This window comes from Nipponia nippon, unplaced genomic scaffold (assembly GCF_047370975.1).
Source record: "Nipponia nippon isolate SJK-2023a ecotype South Korea unplaced genomic scaffold, ASM4737097v1 scaffold_5, whole genome shotgun sequence".
Lineage (NCBI taxonomy): Eukaryota > Metazoa > Chordata > Aves > Pelecaniformes > Threskiornithidae > Nipponia > Nipponia nippon.
Genome location: NW_028262369.1, coordinates 44,526,348 through 44,544,887, shown reverse-complemented (window position 1 = coordinate 44,544,887; position 18,540 = coordinate 44,526,348). Strand labels below are relative to the sequence as shown.

At 41.1% G+C, this 18,540-nt stretch overlaps 1 protein-coding gene across 5 annotated transcripts in view; it reads left to right on the top strand.

Annotated features, from left to right (window-relative positions):
* The first annotated feature begins 4,121 nt into the window (after nucleotides 1–4,121).
* The window catches only part of SLC25A24 (solute carrier family 25 member 24), a 29,864-nt gene continuing 15,445 nt past the window's right edge, over nucleotides 4,122–18,540 (top strand). For 2 of the 5 annotated variants that reach the window (XM_087734599.1, XM_009470677.2), the window contains exons 1-4: nucleotides 4,122–4,421; nucleotides 15,384–15,510; nucleotides 16,026–16,113; nucleotides 16,613–16,724. In XM_087734599.1, the coding sequence (XP_087590725.1) occupies nucleotides 4,236–4,421; nucleotides 15,384–15,510; nucleotides 16,026–16,113; nucleotides 16,613–16,724 (513 nt within the window). In that variant the 5' untranslated portion in view covers nucleotides 4,122–4,235. Of the gene's footprint in view, nucleotides 4,422–9,887; nucleotides 14,052–14,766; nucleotides 14,831–15,383; nucleotides 15,511–16,025; nucleotides 16,114–16,612; nucleotides 16,725–18,540 lie in introns of all 5 variants that reach the window. The other 3 variants (XM_087734601.1, XM_087734600.1, XM_087734602.1) reach the window with 3 other exon arrangements.

Below are 18,540 nucleotides of genomic sequence, written 5' to 3'. Positions count from 1 at the left end.
TTTTAAATATTTATTGCCTTTGTGTTGTTTAATTATATCGTCCTGTGTGTGTTCTGAAGCTTGCTCCTTCAGGTGACATAAAATGTCTGGATGTACTTAACAGACAATTTTTTAACTGTGTAGCAGAACTGGATTTGATCTCATCATTTAAAAATTACTTAACTTCACTGCAGTCCCTGGAGTTAAGCCAGAAATTACTTTTGGCTCATGCAGTAGACTATTTTCATAATTTTAAGGTTCTTAGGAAGTGTTTCCTTGCTCACAGAAAGAGCTACAGTATCTAGAGCAGACACTGAATCATGCAATTCAGCTATCTTTTAGTCTATTAATAAAATAGATCAAGTCGTCTTCTAGCTTCTGAGGCTTTGTGATATTTATAGCACTTCCTCTAAGTGGATAGTATTGATGTAATTTAAACATTTATTGTACATGTATTGATACATACACTAATTAAAAGCTCTTGTTTTAGTAAGTGAAATGCATATATTTTTCTGACATGTTTTTGATGTTCTGATATTAATCAGTGTTGATATCAGAAAACCTTATCATACTCAATACAAATAACATAAATGTTACAGAATTTACAAAAAAAAAATAATCTTATTTTAGATGCATGTCTTGGGCAAATATATTTCTTGACTTGCGCATCCTTTGTGGCTATGCAGTTCCTTCAAGCAAGGTAAAAATCGGAGTGCAAGATGATGGGCTATTCAAAACTCCTTTTTAACAAACACGGACTCTATAAATGCTACAGCCCCAAAACATGTCATATAAGACCATTTGTAGAAGAAATGATAGTTTTGGTAGTGCTAGTTTCCAAATAATAGGAAAGACTTCTTTTCTTGTTAGAGATGTACATGAGGCAGAGCTCTGGAATTGCGTTTGTGGTCGCTTGTCTCAGATGCCACTGCGGTAGGTCACTTAGGCCTGACTAGTGTCTGTATCTTTCAACAAGGACTTCCTCACAGAGGGGTATCTAATAGTTCAGCTGTCAACATATGCACCGTGTCTGAGACTCTTACCTGCTTTTCTTACTGGTATCAGCCAGTCATACTAAACTCAAAGCATTTAAACCTTCTGCACAGCTCTATGCTACGTACTCCATTTTCAGGGAGACCAGAGCAAATCTGGAATCACTTGATGGAAAATCAGTTTCACTGTTGCTTCACATCTTGGATAAACAGTTGGACCAATGAAACACAACCTGTACTTCCAGCCTTCTGCCATGCATGCGACTCAAAGCAGAATCTATTTTCAAATACGAATTGTCTAACCATCAAGCTCTATTATCTGTCTGTTTTCTGTGGCCTACTTTTCCTACACAACTCCTAATAGTATGACACACTTATAGAAATTATAACTATACATGATGCATTTAGGAAAGCCAAACCTGCCAAAACTAGCTTTTCCTTGTTGCTTTAGGAAGAACAAATGCATCTTCTCCTCTTTTACCTTGAATTTTGGACTATTGACACTAGCTTTTAACAAGTGTTACTGCAACTAAAAAGTTTTTAGAAAAACATGTCAGTATTCCATTGAGGTTCGCTTCTTGTATTGATCTTTTATTTATGCCACTTCTTACCTCAGTCAATCATCCTGCATCAGACACTACTTTCAACCCACACTGCAGGTAAATTATATCAGATACTCCATCAGTCCACAAACTTGTATGTATTGCCACTAAAGTAACAGTTATATTGGTAAAAAAAAAAAAAAAAGAGTGTATGTATATATAATATATACATATTCACTCTGAAGTGATTACCAAAATGTGGTGTCTGTCATTATGTTGCTGGGAAAATACTAACACTCAGTGCTTGCTGGTTCCTGTGAGTGCTTGCATGTAGCTTTATTGATCGTGTGGAAATGATTAGCTGATGTTGAACACCTAAATAACTTTAGCACACAATATAGACTAAAACTGCCCGAGGTCAACTTAAGTGTATGCTTCAGGTATTTGGTGTTAACTTTTGAATGGTTTTAGTTCATACATGGTGTTAATATACAAGTACAGTATTTAGTATGATATTCATCGTATAAGAAAATAGCTGTACTTCATCAAGACCGCAGACAATGACAATGCTGGATAGTAGAAACCTAGTGATATGCAATAGGAACTTAAGGTAGTAGTTTGTTTCATTCCCACTCATGTCATATTTCTATTTATTGTATTCAGTAACTACTACAGATTGTTATTACTTGCCTGTTCTGATTAGGGATAAAAGAGAATGTTGCACTCACTGTACTTTATTGGATACAGATGTAAGGATGATGGTATGAGTAGAAAAACAGAATCAAAGGCCCTACTACTTAGCAGTATTCCATCGCTGGGATGCAGTGACCTTGGCAGCATTCACTTTCCTTATTCCAGAAAGGAGTAAAGTGTGTTCAGACTCCGCCTATTCTAATGTACAATGTTAGCTGTACTACCAAAGTAGCATGTCTGTACTTGGACCTGTCTTGTTTAACATATTTATCAGTTGGGTGGAGGCAGCAGAGTACACCCGTCAAGTTTCCAGATGACGCCAAGCTGTGGGGGACCACCTGCCGTGTGCTCGAGTGCAGGGCTGCCATCCAGAGAGCTGGAGGAACGGGGTGACAGGGACCTTATGCAATGCAACGAGGACAAGTGTGAAGTACTGCATGTAGGAAGGAATAGCCCCTTGCAATGATACAGGCCAGGGAGCAGCTCTGCTGAGAAGGACCTGGGGATCTTGGCAGAGAGCTAGCTGAGCGTGGGCCAGCAGTGTGTCCTGGTAGCAATCAAGGCCAGCAGCATCCTGGGCTGTATTAACAGGAGCATGGCCAGCAGATAGAGAGAAGTGATTATCCCCTTCTGCTTTGCACAAGCCAGACTGTATTTAGATATTCTGGTCCAGTTCTGGGCTCCCTAATACCTGAAAGACATGGATAAACTGGAGAGTTCAGCAGAGGGCCACCAAGATGTCTGGGGGCTGGAGCACTTGCTCTGTGAGGACAGGCTGAGGAAAACTGAGCTTGCTCAACTGGGAGAAAAGAAGGCTTTATGGGGACCTAAAAGGAGGCCTCCACCTTCCTGGTACCTGCAGAGATTTTATAAAGAAAATAGGGTCAGGCTTCTTGTAGTGAGGCATGGTGGGAGGATAAGAGACATCGGGCACAAATTGAAACGAGAATGGCTCAGAGTGGATCAAAAGGGAAAAGCTTCCTCCCTGTGAGAGCAGGCTGCCCAGGGAGGTTGTCCCGTCTCTGTCCTTGGAGGTCTTCAAGACTGAATAAAGACCTGAGCAACCTGGTCTGAGTTCATGGCTGAGCTTGCTTGGAGGAGGAGGTTGGACTACAGGCTCCTTAAGATCCCTTCCCACCCCACTTATTCTGTGATTCTATGAACCTATAATGCAACCAGGTAGTATTTACATATGCAGGTCATAGTAGTGTCTAGCCCTTTTTCAAACATCAATTAGTCTATGGTCAGACGATGTAGCACATTAGCTTTATTGATTACTCCTTGAGCAAGGCTACTAAGTTTCTGTTATGAGGCTGAAATGCACTTTCCATGGTTGTGTATTGGCTGACTATGCCCCAGGAAAGCAGGACCCAATGCAGTGGCTCGTTTTCACCACAGCCCTCTCACGGAGAGCCGACTTGCTGACATTTTCTATCCATTTGTTCTTATACCAGCTGTGTCATTTAAGTAGTTCCTTCTGCATTTACTCCACTGATTTATTTATGAAGCAAAAAAAGCCCTAGAAGTTTCCTCTTCTAGTTTTTGTTCTGTTAGGCTGAACAAGCCAAGCTCTTTCAGAGACTGCCCTTCTGGTCTGTAGGCTAAGGGCTCTTCACACAGCTTCAACCCAGACCTCAAGCGCTGGTGACTAGAATGAGCGAAAGTATCCAAATTAGGTCTTTTGCAGCGTTGTCGGTATTTCTCTACTCGTAGTGGAAACGCTCAGCCGGATACAACCGTGTAAATGCGGCAGGGAGAGCTGAGGCGAGTGGGGGGGGTTGCGGCTGCCGCCCGCCCTCCCTCTTCCCTCAGTGCCTCCTTTCCCGCTTCCCGCCTCAGCGGCCAGGGGGAGGAGGAGGGCGGGGAACCCGCCCTCCTCCTCCCCCTGGCCGCTGAGGCGGGTCCGGGCCGGCTCCTCCCCTGGCAGCTGCGGGCGTTGGCAGCGGCACAAGGCGGTGCCTCCCGTCCGCGCCCAGCCCTCAGGAGCCGAGGGGCGAGCGTCCCGCCGCCCGCACCGCACGGCCCAGCCATGTTCCAGCTCCTGCGACGCCTCGCGATGCCGGCGGCCGCCTGCGACGGGAGCAGGGATGGTGACTCCCGGTACGCCAACCTCTTCAGGAAGCTGGACCTCAACGAAGATGGGAAGGTGGATATCGCCGAGCTCCAGACGGGCCTCCGGGCCATGGGCATCCCCCTGGGAAGAGAGGCGGAGGAGGTAAGAGCGGGCCGGGGGCGCGGCGGCAGCCTTTTCGCGGTCTTCAGCCGCTTCACCCCGGCGCTGCCTCCCGGAGGAGCAGCCGCTGGCGAGCGGCCTCTCTCCGGCACCCCGCGGCCGTGGGGAGGGCGAGGCGCGGCCTGGCCGCCCCACCCCGCCGCCCACCCCGTGAGGGATGGTGCGCTGCCCGGCTGGGGCTCGCCGGGCCGGGCCTGGGGCCGGGGCGGCGCGGCGGGGGCTGCTCCAGACCCGGGAGCCGCATCCGGGGGTTCGGGCCGCTCCTGTACGAAGTCGGCCTGGGGCCTGCCTCCTCCCGAAGCGGGTGCGCCGTGCCTGCTCCCGGGGCTGCGTTGTGCAGGCGCGCCGCAGGGTTCGGCACGGAGGATTCCCAGTGCAGACGCTATGAACGGGACGGCTGTCGCGGTTGTATTGCTGCGGGCACGGCCGGGATTATTCATCAAGTACCGACTCTCCACTCCCTTTAATTATTTGTTGCGTGGTGTTTGATAGCATATTCCTCCTCCAGCGGGGTAGCGGATGGCAATTTACAGCTTTTGTCTGTCACTCTGTGTGTTGCGTGATCGAGGTCAGAATAAATTAAGGCTTGCTTTGGGCAGCCGGTAAGTAAATGTGTGTAACAGCAGGTTGCAACATCTGATCTAGTTACTGAAGCTAGGTCTCCATGAATACGTGGACGTGGAAATGATTCTTCTTAGCATGGGCTGCGTCCGATACCAAGGCCCTTCCATTTAAAAATGCACACTTGTAACAGCGGCCATCAAACCACGAAACAGAGAGCACGCTCTCTTTGGGCTGTGGATTCTGCAGTGATTGGGTTGGACTATTAAATTCCTTTGTCCCCTGTTATCAATGTTGTGACCTCACGAGTCAGTAAAACTTGAGTCATCAAGCATTCCAGTGCAATGCAGAGTTGCACTAGCAAATCTGACCTGTACCTGGAAGAGAAACTTCTCTTTCCTCGTTGTTTTCAGTAATCCCCAGGGATCAGAATATAAAATCATTTCATACACAATTCTGTAGGCATAAATATTAGTGTGGTAAGGCAAGTTTGCGCTGAAAAGGCACGTATAAGTTCAGTTAGGCTTGAACAGGTACAGCTGAGATCTGTGCTGGAGCTATTACTGTAACAGTCCTGTTCTTTATTTCAGTATAAAGAATGGTTAGATGACATTCCACTGCTGTGCCTCTACTAGCCACTGAATACTTTCTGAAAGAGGCTCAGGAAAGTGAACTTAAATTTTGACTGCAGCGTTAAGAGACATGTTGGGTCAATAATTCAGTTTCAGTGACCTTATACAAACTGTGGAACACTCTTCCAGTTCTTTCCCATGATCTCATTATTTGGTCTCTCTTTTACCTCTTTTTGGTATATTTAATTTTCTGCCTCGTATACTTAAGGGAAGAGTACCCAGCAGGCCTCTTGAGTTGAATGATGCTTATGTGAGAGTATAAATGAAAGCACGCTTTCACTTCAATATTGCTTCTGGTCAAAATCATCTTTACAATAAGTACATTTTGTGTTCTCAGTTTTTGGTGTATAAAGGAGGGACAGTTTGGCCTGTTTGCTTATCCATGAGGATTGTCAATATTAAGAGCATGCTAGTTGCGAACTTCAGTCACACATTATATACACATTGTTGAAAACCTGTTGTACCAGTTTGACTGTAACAATTTGGGGTTTTTACTTACCTCGAACAACAGGGGAACAGGTGACCAGTTAATTTTCTGGCATTTAACGAGGGTGGTCTTCCCACATAATTCACTGAAAGCCCGGAGACACAAGTGGCGAGTTCCTTAGTTTTCAGTGACTTAGAATTGCTAAGTTGGTTCTTTCTCCAGATCGATGTTACGCCTTTCATTACCAGTGCACATCTGAGTATCTGTCAAATTCTTAGTTGCTACAGGGTAAACTGGAAGTGAAACCCATGAAATCAGCAGAGATAAGCTAGACTTACCTGGATGTAACGGAGAGCAGGGACTGGCTGCCTTTAGTTGCTTAAGAAACACAGAGTAAACAAAATAAGCCATGAGTCATGTTGCACGTTTGAGAGGGGAGGAAGAATTGTTGGAGTGCACTGAACCTTCTATATGCTCACTATTTTAAACTTAATGGTGGGCACAGTCTGAACTAGAAACTAGACTGGTTATAGATAACAGTTAATAACTCGACTTGTTATAGTAAGAGAGCCTTGGTAAGACTTGCCTCCAGTTTCTTTCCTGTCTTTATGAGGCTCATCTGCTTCCTGTACTTTCTTGCAGCTCGAAGCTGCCTTCTCCCACTTACTTCACTTCAAGCTCTGAAGTGACGTTGAATTCAGTAAAATGTCTTTTTACTACTTGGTAAAAAGGTGTTTTATTAATGAAGTCAGATATTGAATCGTTATATTTACATTTGCAGAGGCAGAAGTAGTCTTACAATTACTAATAACTAATGAGTAAGGAAATGAGACGTGGAAATATTACACAATGATGCAAAGTGTTAGCTACCGAACTGCTCCGCCTTGCCAACATAGTGGCACTATGGGGTGGGCAGACCTTGGGATATCCTAAAGCAGAGTAGGCTTCGGTGCCTCATGGCTGGGTTGGGGTCTCAGGCCTTGCAGTATTGTTATGTCCTAGATGCAGGTCTGGGTTAGGTTTCCAAAAACACCCTTGCAGGGCTGGATTCCGTTGCAAGGGATGAAATCCACGTATGCGGGAGTGTTGGTCACCGTACTTCTGGAGGGCACAGCTGCTTCCTGGCTAATTCCTGGTAAGGGACCATGTGAGTTTTACTGTGTTTCACTGCAAAGTCAGTTGGTTCATCCTAAGTTGTCATCTTCATGGTATAAATTAGTGTTTGTGCTACTACTATTACTTTCCTCTTTTCTCTTGAAACGTAATTCCTCTCTAGAAGCAATATGCATGTCTTTGAAAGATCCAAAGCTGCTATCCATTTGAATAATAGACTACTGGTATGCTCTTTTTGTTTCACCTATCCTCAGTTGTCTTGGCAGTTTTATTAATGTTTAATGTATGATGAGACACTCTTTTAGGTGAAGTAACATTGTAGATACGAGGACTGATGTGAAACCATGTGGTAAGCTTTGGAGGTAGGTTACATGTCCCTCTAAGGAAGAATAATTTTTTCCCCATAGCAAGACATCATTGCACAATGTGACAGAAGCTCCTGACTTTGTGTTCTACTTGACCTGCCTCCTGTCAGTATCTGACAGACAAAAGTAAACCACTGGAAAATCTGAAATGTGTGCTGCTTAGAGGCTGCCAGGATGACTCCTGTTTTATATTATAATATATTACCCACCAGGAATGGGTAACTTTGCAAAGCTTTACAAAAGATTCCTGACATAATACATCAACACCTACAGAGAAGGAATTCAGTGTGGTGACAGTATCAAATGGCACTCTACAAGCAACATAAACAGCTATTGTACGGTCACTTTGATTAGCAGAGTTGTCCAGTAGAGAGACAAAATAGATGCTGGGATCAGATCTCAAATGATCTCATCCTGTGTCTTCAGAATGCCGTGAGTCTCTTAGGCAGGAGTACCATAAATGGTGCGAGTGGTTATATGAAGTACTATTTTTGTTCACCCTTTCCTTCTGTTGCAATCAATCCTTACAGTAAACCTGTAGGAGGCGAACCCCGCATTTCAAGCTCCAGTTTGGGATAGGAACAGCCAAGCATTCAAATTCAGGTACTATTTATACATTGAGTCCTGGAGCTAGGAGTAGAAAGATGTTATTGAAATGAATAACTACATTCTGGAAACAGAATAATGATCTTATTTGGGCTGACTGTCTGTCAGGTTTTGACATAAGTCTTTGGCTACATTAAGGCTCCTTTAGATGAAGAAACAGTGTGATGAGAGACTTCTGTGTGGTGGAAATGGGGCCCGATAAGACTAAATTCTCAGCAATCGGAATATGGTCTGTTTAGAGTAATGGACTGTGTTTATGAAAATTTGAGTCCAACGAAATCTAAAAATACTCGGAACACTTGAAGTGTGTTGCTGCGTTTAAACCAAAGAAAATTCAGAATTCCATCAAGCGAGGCAGGCCCCTGTGCTGTGTTACAGTGCTGTGTCTCGGTGCCAGAGAACAGGTGAGACCAGGGCCACGTGTCTATGGTTTCCTTCTGTGCTTTTCTCTGGCCTTTAAAAACTACAGCTAGATAGTGCTTCAGAGCTTGAACTTACGTAGCTGTTCTTAGTCCAGAAAGCACATACTTAGTTAGTGACTGCGCTAAATATGTCCTTGAATATTTCTCCACTGTTTTATTAAGATTTTGCGCTTTTCTTAGTTTTGGTAACTTCCCTTATATCACAAAATTAGAAGGCTAGTAGACGAAGTTAACTGAAGCCTCTTCATTATGTTCTAGCTTGGCTAGAAACATACAAAAAGCACAAGTTACTTTTGCAACTTCTAAGAAGAAATATGGGCATTTTCTATCACACAATATCTGCTCTTAGAAATTTTTATCGTATGTGATATGCAGATTCACAGTCTTATAAGCTTCAGCACTTTCATGTCTGTGTGTCATTCCTTATGTGAAATGAAGCTTTCTCTCGCCTTAACAGTATGCCAAAATTGGTACTATAGATTTAGAGTAGGCAGGCATCTTCAACTTTTTACCAAAACAGATGTCATGTCACCTGACTGTAGAAAACTGGAACCACTTAGTTGCTTTTCAGGTCATAATAGGTGTTATGATTATGTCTGATTATGGGGACTTAATTGTCAAATACCACAAACATCTTCAGTAATATATCTGACTTCAGTTGTAAGCAAACATGTAAGTCATTATTTCTTTTCAATGTGTACAACTTGAGAAGCTTTTAACTGATATGTGCTGTAGTCTCCAAATGAAAGAGCAAGATGACTATAAGTTTGTTTTCATAACACTTTAAACATCCAAGGAGATAAAATGATTTTTTTTCATACTGACTTGATAGGTTTTTTTTCCTGAACAGTGACAGGGTACAGTGAATGATTAATTCTTCCCCTTGTTGCTGCAAAGTGCAAGAATGCTAGGCGCCAAATATGGGAACCCCCACCTCTGGAAGATCTCTTAACTGCATGTTGAAATGCTTTGCTAAATCCCTGTTTCGAGACAGCAGTGTGTCCCAGGTACACAAACAAGGTAAACTGGTAAATCTTTCAGGATGACTGTAAGGTGGGGATGCCTCTGTAGCAAAGTAGTCTTATTTAATGGAAAAAGTCAGCCTACCAAGTATGTTCAAAGTAAAAAATACCAGTGTAACTTGCAAGGAATGATGAATGAAGATACAAGGGATAGTTTGTGTCTCCCATTTATGCTGTTTCAGATTCTTGGAATCTAATTCATAGCTATGATTTGAGAGAGTTTATCCAGGTCCTGAGGGAGCAGCTTCTGCAAGGCATGTTGAAGAGCATACTCAAGACTTGCATCTCTTCCTTTTTTAGGCTCATTTCATAGCGATTCTGTTACCTGAAATGGACCAGTGAGAAGACCGCTGCTAGTGCTTTCCTCTTGCAGGGAAGAGTGGCGCTCAGGACAAAGACCAGGAAGGGGAAGCTCTGCAGCTGACAGCGACGTCTCTGCTACTGCCAAGGGTGCAAGTGTGCTGTACTGGAGTGGGGGACTCTGTTAATGTCTGTCTCTGGCTGATTTAAAGAGCCTGCTTGGGTATTGCTTACATGTTGGTAGTATCCACTGGGAGGGAAGCGAGTAAATATGAATGCAGCATTTGAACAAGTTGGGAGGTCTTTGGAGGCAATGCAAATTACTGTTTTGCTCAAAATGCAGTGTTGTATTGGATTTCTGGAGGTTAAGTGGCAGTCTAGTTCATTAGTGTGTTACATGGGCTCACTGCTTGGGGTATAATACTGTGTGGGCACATCCTCAGGTGCTTCTCCTTTGTCCTGGATTTATCCCCCAGCTGATGCGGTTTGACAAGACTGATTTTTAATAATCTTTACTACTGATTTTTGGGTTATTATTGTGTGTCATAAATTTGTGTAGTCTTAGCAGAACAGATAGGAAAGGTACAACGTTTTTTATTGTAGGGTACGTATCCAGTAAAGAGAAGAGTTGCGTATACTTAAGCTGTGACTGAATTTGGCTTCCAATGAGATTACAGTCTAATAACTTAAAATTGTAGAATGCAGAGCTATGTGAATGACTGGCACTAATTATTTTAGGGGTGATAGGGGAAAGGAATAGAAAAAGGAGAGAAGAGGAGAAGGGAATATCGTGATTGGTTTTATATATAGTACCTCTGGTTTTAAAAGAAAATGTGAAATTTGTGAATGTCCACAGACCCGATGCTGTTCTTACTGTGGTGCTGGTGTTTTATCTATGCAGTATTTGTAACTGTGCCCTTTGGAACTCTAGTCATAGGTTGGAGAACAATGAGTTGCTAATTGCACCAATTAGGTATCTTTAAGTGTTGTTTTTTACTTGTGTCTTGTAGATAGCATGATAGGAAGCCAGAAACACCCAGTGACTTCTTGATGGACCACTTCCTTTTAAATATTATAAATATATATTTAAAGATATTAAACATTATTTTAATTAGCTGAAATAACAAGCTAATGAATAGATGATGGCAATCATTTGTACTGAGCAGCCCCACCTTTCACGCACAATTCAGTTTTGTAACCAGAATGTGAAGGCTTACACGCAATACACAAATAAAAGTACTAAGTAATATAAAAATTAAACTGTGAATTTAAAAGAAAAGTCTACACAAAAGCATTAAGATTTTTAGTGTCTTGCATTCTCTATCTTTATATTGTAGCTGTGAATGTGTTAAAGTTCATAACTTTGGCGCAGAGTAATGTAATAATTCATCAGGCCACTTACAGAGCGTCAGGATTTTTAGGTGTATATAAAGCCTGTCTGCAACTTTTCTGATTTTTTTCAACAGACCTGCTGGCTTACATTTCCACACCAAATACAGAGGTCTTCTGGAGGAGTAGGAATTCAACACTGCAACATGCTTTATGTAATTCAGAAGTTTAAAAATAAAATTCTTCAGTGTTTCAGTCTACTTGTGGCCTTTCATACTGGTGTTGCCTCACTGTGCATGACGTTGAAAGCAGCTGTATTAACAAAATATACAGCAGAAGAAGAACAAAAGTAGCAGAATTTTAAAAAAAAAAAAAAAAAAAAAAAAAAAAAAGAAAAGAAAAAGGCAGCGGCGTCATGACCAAATAGGTCAGCACAGGAGCATGGTAGTCAGTATGTGTGAAAGCCCATAGCATTAAAAGTAAAGATCATCTAAACAGTCTTCCTATATTGATCTGTAGTTAGTGATTCTTTCCGTGGTCACCATTTCATTTTATCTAGTGAATTATCTTTATTGCTTGGGATTAAAGTTTTTAGACAATGAGAAAAGAAATGGCACACCTTGTAAAATAAACATTTTCCTCTTGGGGCTGGGCCTCTGTAAAGGTGAGCTGATCCCACAGTAAGTCTGTAACAAGAAATGGCAGGTTTTATGTGGCAGGCACACTGAACATTGTTTCCCAGGGCTTCAAAGTGAGGACTGGCATCTAGTTTGGTTCCTGCTCTATTGTTGTGAGCATGACTATTTTAAAATGCATCCAGTTCTCCTCCATCAGAGAAGCTGGTGAACCAGGAAGTGGCACAGTGACAAGTGCTTGTAACTGTGCAAAATCTGGTAGCACATTAAATGCAGAAGAGCAGAGCTGGATCCCTTGTCAAACTGAAGTGAGGGGGGTTGAATGCTGGAACAGGTCGCCTGGAGAGGCTGTGGAATCTCCATCCTTGGAGATGTCTGAGACTCAACTGGATGTGGTCCTGCGTAACCTGATCTAATTAGATGTGCTTTGAGCTGGGGTTGTGCTCAATGGCCTCCAGAGGTCCCTTCCAGCCTGAATTACTATTTGATGCCATGAATGGGCACTTTGTACCTGGGAGTTAGGGTGCCACAGAATCAATTAAGTGTCTTGCTGCTAGCTATGCCTGTGGAGTATATAACCCCGCCACGAGGGAGTTTCTGCCCTCCAAGCAGAAAGCAAGCTCCTTTAGCGTTCCTGTTTGTTCCACAAACTTGCAAATTACTGGTTTTAATCTGAAACTTTAACACCCACATAATTAGTACATTTCATAAGCAGCAAGAGGCTTTTGTTTATATGAACTTTTAGATTTGTAAGGAGAGAAAAATGCATGTGCTTGCTGAGGAAAAACATACGTTTTTGTTCCCTGTCACTTCTGTTCTGCACTGAGTGGCTGAGACTGGCTTGAAGTCTGGAAAATAACTGTAAAAACAAAAGCAGGGAATGGAGAGTATGTTTGTGCTTATCCTTTTCTAGTTGTTGCAATATAAAATCCGCTGATTTGGCAGATTAAATGAAAGGTGCCCCCCTTCACACACGCTAATTGCCAGCTCTCTAAACCTCCTAGGAATTTCCGTTTTCTTCGGCTCACGACATCCTCAGCAGTGGAGGTTTTGTAATTGGAATTTAGTTAGAAGTTTCGCCATATCTGTGAGCCACAACACTTTCCTTGTTCTACATTTTTCTTTGTGTAGTTCAGGTAGCAGTAGGGAATAGTAACAATTTGTGTTGATTAGAATTCACTCAAAGTGTGTGTATGACTGCCACGTAAATTACCTCTTCTCAGTAGCTTGTGGGAGCCTAGCAGGGCACTCGGATCCTGCGGTATGAGGTGTTGTGCGTGGAGTACAAGACAGGTTGAGATTGCAGTGTCTTTGAAGGGGGGGCTCCTTTCTGGCTAGAGTAATTTTTAGTGGTGGCTTTTGGTTTTTGTTGTTTTTAATATGTATGTTTGGATTTATTTGAATGGTCTTGTTAGAAGGTCATGGTCAGGAATGCATCCATAAACTTCAATAAATGTAAACTATTTTTTTTTTTTTTTGTAATGGGAAATTCTGAACAGCCCTAACCATATTGGCAAGGGCATGAAACTTAATTGATGAGTGTATTTTTATTGACAGGTTATTAATAGACATGTCAATCAAGCTGGACTTAGGAGAATACCAAGAACACTATTTTTCTAAGCTGATACCAAACACCTTTATCTGAGTATGCATTAACTTCAGTTGATTTTATTGTGCTTAACTTGCTGTATTATGGGAGGTAAATGATTTGCTTCTTATTTCACTGTGGAGTACCACGTTGTCTTCCTCCCTTCCATTGAGAAATCTATGATAGTCTTATGAATTTTGGTTTTTTGAGATTAAACATTAAAGTACATTTCTTTTAGTAGAGGGATAGGGAAGATAAAGGATGCAACATAAATGTGTTCAGATGTCTTCAGTTTTTTTCAGACACCTGCAACAAATACACCAGTTTTCAACTTCTTTTACGTTTAGTTTCTGTAGGCTAGAACTTGTTGGACTTTGGTCTTTTGAGGACTTCTACTAATTATAGTGGAGTAAACAAAATGATTAAAACCAGATTTTGCAGATTAGCACAGCTGTGCAAATCTTTTTGAGAGTTACTTTATTCAGAAACTACCGTTGCGCAAGGTAGTCTGCAAAATAGAAGATATCTGGAAGAATTTTTGGCATATGCTTTACGTATACCCTGAAGTGCTCTGAAACTTCCTGCAAATTAATGAAGAGACGGTGCTGTCAGGTTGGTTGCCTGTCCGTCTTGTTCCGAGTGCTGCCTCCATAAGGTTTCACACATTGAGGGAAACCACAGGGACCGATGCCCAAACGAAGAGTTGAGGCATAATTTTGTCTTAAATCTTGTGCTCTAGAGCAGGGGTTTGGGGTGGATTTCCCTGCCCGCTTCCTGCTCATCCTGCCGGAGGAGACGGCAGCACTGTGGAAGCGCGAAAGCGGATGGAAAGCGCCTGTGGCGGTGTGCTGCGGGCCTTGCCTTTCCTCTGCCCTGCCGCTCTCTCTGCATCCCTCCCTGTGTGGAGCAGCCCTTGCTGTGGCGTGAAGCCCAAACTAATAAATCCTGCAGAGCCTGTTAGCCTGGGCTTCGCTCTTCTCGGGGCTTTGCCTTTGAAGACATGCCTCAGCAGTTACAGGCTGATGCTTGGGGGGGCTGCTGTAATTTCCCTTTTTTAAACAGCATGTTTTCACACACAGACACAAATGGTAAAGTATTCTGGCCCTTTGTTGGAGAAGTGTATGCCTAGGCGGTATTTCAGACTTGTTTCCTGCAATGCTGGCGATTGTATACCATGTGTTCAACTCATAGTTAATTTTACATGTAGATGTTTCTTATCTGCAGGACAGTTGCTAGGAAACACATGCAAAAATGGAAGATAACTGTGCTTCTATTTGTTACAAGTCTGTTGTTTGTTTGTTGGTTTGTTTGTTGTAATTTTTTGTAGGGGCTTCAGTTTGAAGCAGAAAGCCCTGCCTTCTCAAACCCTGGGGGGTGGAAGTGCTAGTTAGGTGAGACCTTTGCTATTTTTTTTTTTGTCAGCAGTTAAATAGTTAATTGCTATTTGTATTTTTATCTTTATAATTCATAATTAATGGACCACTGGATTAAAGAGGATAGTTAAGACTCTGTTTGTTTCATTTTAGTGACATATTGACAAATATCATGTATAACCAGGAAAATCACAGGCTTAAAGTTGTTCTCTTTGATGATTTTGTCCTGTCCCCCACCTCGTCCTCCACAAATTATTTGATACCTGTAGGTGTAACTTGCCAGTGCTGGTAAGAAACCTTAAAATCTTTGAATAGTAAAGTTATGTAAATAATAAATAATGCTTTCTTAAATCTGTCTTTGCTGCTGAGTGTTTTCTCTATGAAAATACTGAGAGTGTGTTCAATTCTGAAAACAAAATATAGCTCTGAAGTGTATTCTTAGGTGTTTTCCTGATTTGACTCCCAAAGTGACCAATATGATGCTTTTCTTAAAGCCAGGGCTGCCATGCTGCTGTTGCTTTGTGACCTGCTGTAATTTGGAAAAGTCAAATGTTGAATTTTCTCTCAACAGAAAATTTTTAAAGCTGGAGATACTAACCAGGATGGACAGCTGGATTTTGAAGAATTTATGCAGTATCTTAAAGATCATGAGAAAAAGATGAAACTGGCATTTAAGAGCCTGGACAAAAACAATGATGGTATGCTTTGATTTACTTTATTTGTTCAAATGTTGTTTGAAGAAACTGTGCATTAAAAGTTATCTTCATTTATATTCTTTGTCTAAACTGGAGACAAAAAGTTGTGAATGTGGAACCCCTACTTCTTTTCTTTAATAGGATCATAATTATAGTTTACTATAGATTGAAATAATAAATTATTATAGTCTTTTTTTCCTTTTTATTATCTTCCAGGTCTGTTGATCTGGGACTCTTTGTTCCCCAGATGGAGAAACTATAAGGAAGTTTCTAAGTATCTATTAAAGATAAAATTGTTTTGAACTCACTGAATGTTTGCATCTCATTTGGTTGCTTGATTTTAATGTACTTACCTTCACTCAGTCCTTGTAGTAAAATACATCATCTGTGTTTAAACTGATTTTAAGTTATCTTTGCTATTATGTAGGTGTTACAATGGAACTTGGTGAGCTCCAAGGTGCTAAGTGTATTAAGCTCCATGTTTTAAATATGTATCATCTTTCTTTTAATGTTTCAAGGAAAAATTGAAGCATCAGAAGTTGTCCAGTCCCTCAAGATATTGGGTATAAGCATTTCAGAAAAACAGGCAGAAAAGATCCTGCAAAGGTCAGGAATTATTCTTTCTTAAAGTATTTTAAGCTTCTTTGTATTGTTAATTATTATATTTTTATAGTTCAGAGAACAAGATGAATGGGATTATAACTTTGAAAGGTGTTGGTACATTCAGTGGTGCCATTATAGGAATTCTCACATATTCCATCTGTTCTTGGGTGATAATAAGTCTAGTCCTTATTTGAGCATCTGGTTCTGGGAGGAGAGTGTTATCTCATTTTCCTGTAAATGTTGTTGATAGAATGAAGTGTTATATTATGTTTTTAAATGGAATATGCCAGATGCACTTGGATAAGAAAACCATAGTATTGAAAGGCCATGGCAGATACAGCCTTGAAGTCTCCGTGTCGAATTTACAGTCAGTTGTCGCTGATGTGATGGCCAATATTATAAAAAAAAAAAAAAACGGGGGGGGGGGGGACCGGAACAAAACAGAACAAAAAGGCATCCCTGCTACTATTTGCTTATCTAGTTTTGTTCAATTTCTTTTCAGTATTGATGCTGATGGGACAATGACAGTAGACTGGAATGAGTGGAGAGATCATTTTATGTTTAATCCAGCTACAGACATTGAGGAAATAATTCGATATTGGAAACATTCCACTGTAAGTTCAACTTTTCTTTTAACTTAGTGCAACTCTTAAGTTCATCCCTCCTGGGTTCATTTGCGATATTGAGTGTAACAGCTTCACAATTGTTATATTTGAAGTATATCTGTATTTAAGATTGTTTGGTTTTCCTTTTCACTTTGTGCTCTCCGATTTACAAGCAGGTTACTGTGATGCGAGTTTCTTCTGAACGAAGAACTTCATCTAAACTTTGCCAATAATTATCAGTAATTCTTACGAAGGATTCCTTTTCTTCCTTTGGAGATATTCCACAGGAAGATGATAACCACAATATTAAATCTTTTTCTTTTCACATTACAGTACATTCCTGTGTTCAGTGCTTTTGATGTGTTGAAACAAATGATAGAAACATTTTAACTGTTTCGTATGTTGAAATTAGTTCACTATTTGCATTTATATAGTAATATTATCACTATCATAAAATCACCGGTGTCATTAGTGATGATTTTCTGTGCATATGTTCTCACACTCTTTTGTGCTATAGAATTTCATTTAAGAATGACAGAATATACAGCAATAGGCTATCCACTGTGCAGATAATTTTTTTTAAGTTACTGTTGAATGGAGCTCTTGCCACCTCAGTGACTGACTTTTAAGAACTAATAATAGGGTAAGTAAACCAATAGTAATTCTGGGGGCTTTGAGCAACCTGGTCTAGTGGAAGGTGTCTCTGCCCATGGCAGGGGGGTTGGAACCAGATGATGTTTAAGGTCCCTTCCAACCCAAACCATTCTGTGATTATTGGAGTAATCCATAAAGTTAGGTAAAGAAAGATTTCTTTGAATATAGTGAGACCATTTATATCTTCAGGGATTAGTCAGCATTCCCATGATAAAAAACAGTTTGAGATCTGAAAGCTTTGAGTGTTTCATACTGTACAACCTCAATTCAAAAATGCTTGCCAAAAGGGAGTTAGCTCCCTGTTTGCTGAAGAAAACACTTGAAGCACTGCTATGAGATCAGATAGTCCTGGTCCCAGCTTACATAGTGGAAAAAACCCCTTTGCTTTAATAAAATGCTTTGTATTACTATTATTAAACATAAGATCTGGATTTTTTTTTCATTATGGAATGTCATTAGTTACCCCCAAGAAAAAATTTTAGAAGTCTCTTGTGGTCTTCCAGTGTTGCAGTCAGCTGATGACCCAGTTATCACAGCAGGCAAAATCCAGCTATACGGCAACACAGCTGGTGTTTCAGATAAGAGCAGATGTGAGACCTCACATGCCTGGCTGGCATTGACAGCTCTTCCAATTCTGTTTTTATTGTAAAATTTTAATTGCTGTGAGATTCTTCCAAGCAGATAGCTGCATTGGCATAGAATTATTATGAGTTGGTAGCTGTCGTCTTTCTGTTATAAACCCCCTCAAATTTAGCTTTTTTTTCTTAGCTGTGTTTAGGGCTCAGTAGACACAAGGTTTAAACCCTGGTAGATATGCATAATATGTCTAAGAACATTGAATGTATATTTTCAGAGTTCTGATTGATCTTTTGGTGGCTCTATGGAGTTGAGCAACTGATGACACCTTGGAAACCACGAATGTCAGAAAGATGAATGGATTTTTCAATTAATCTGTTCTGTGTTCAATATCCAGAATAGTTGGTGCTTATCCTGTTTGTCCAGTGGCAATAATCTATAATCTGCATCCTGCAATTCTTGTGTTCCATATGACCAAGACAGTATTCCGTCTACTTAACAGATAGGGAACGCAGCATAAATTAGGGACATAGTGTCTACAATTAAAATCAACAGTAGTTTTTTAACAAAAGAGTTCATCAGTTAACATGTTTTC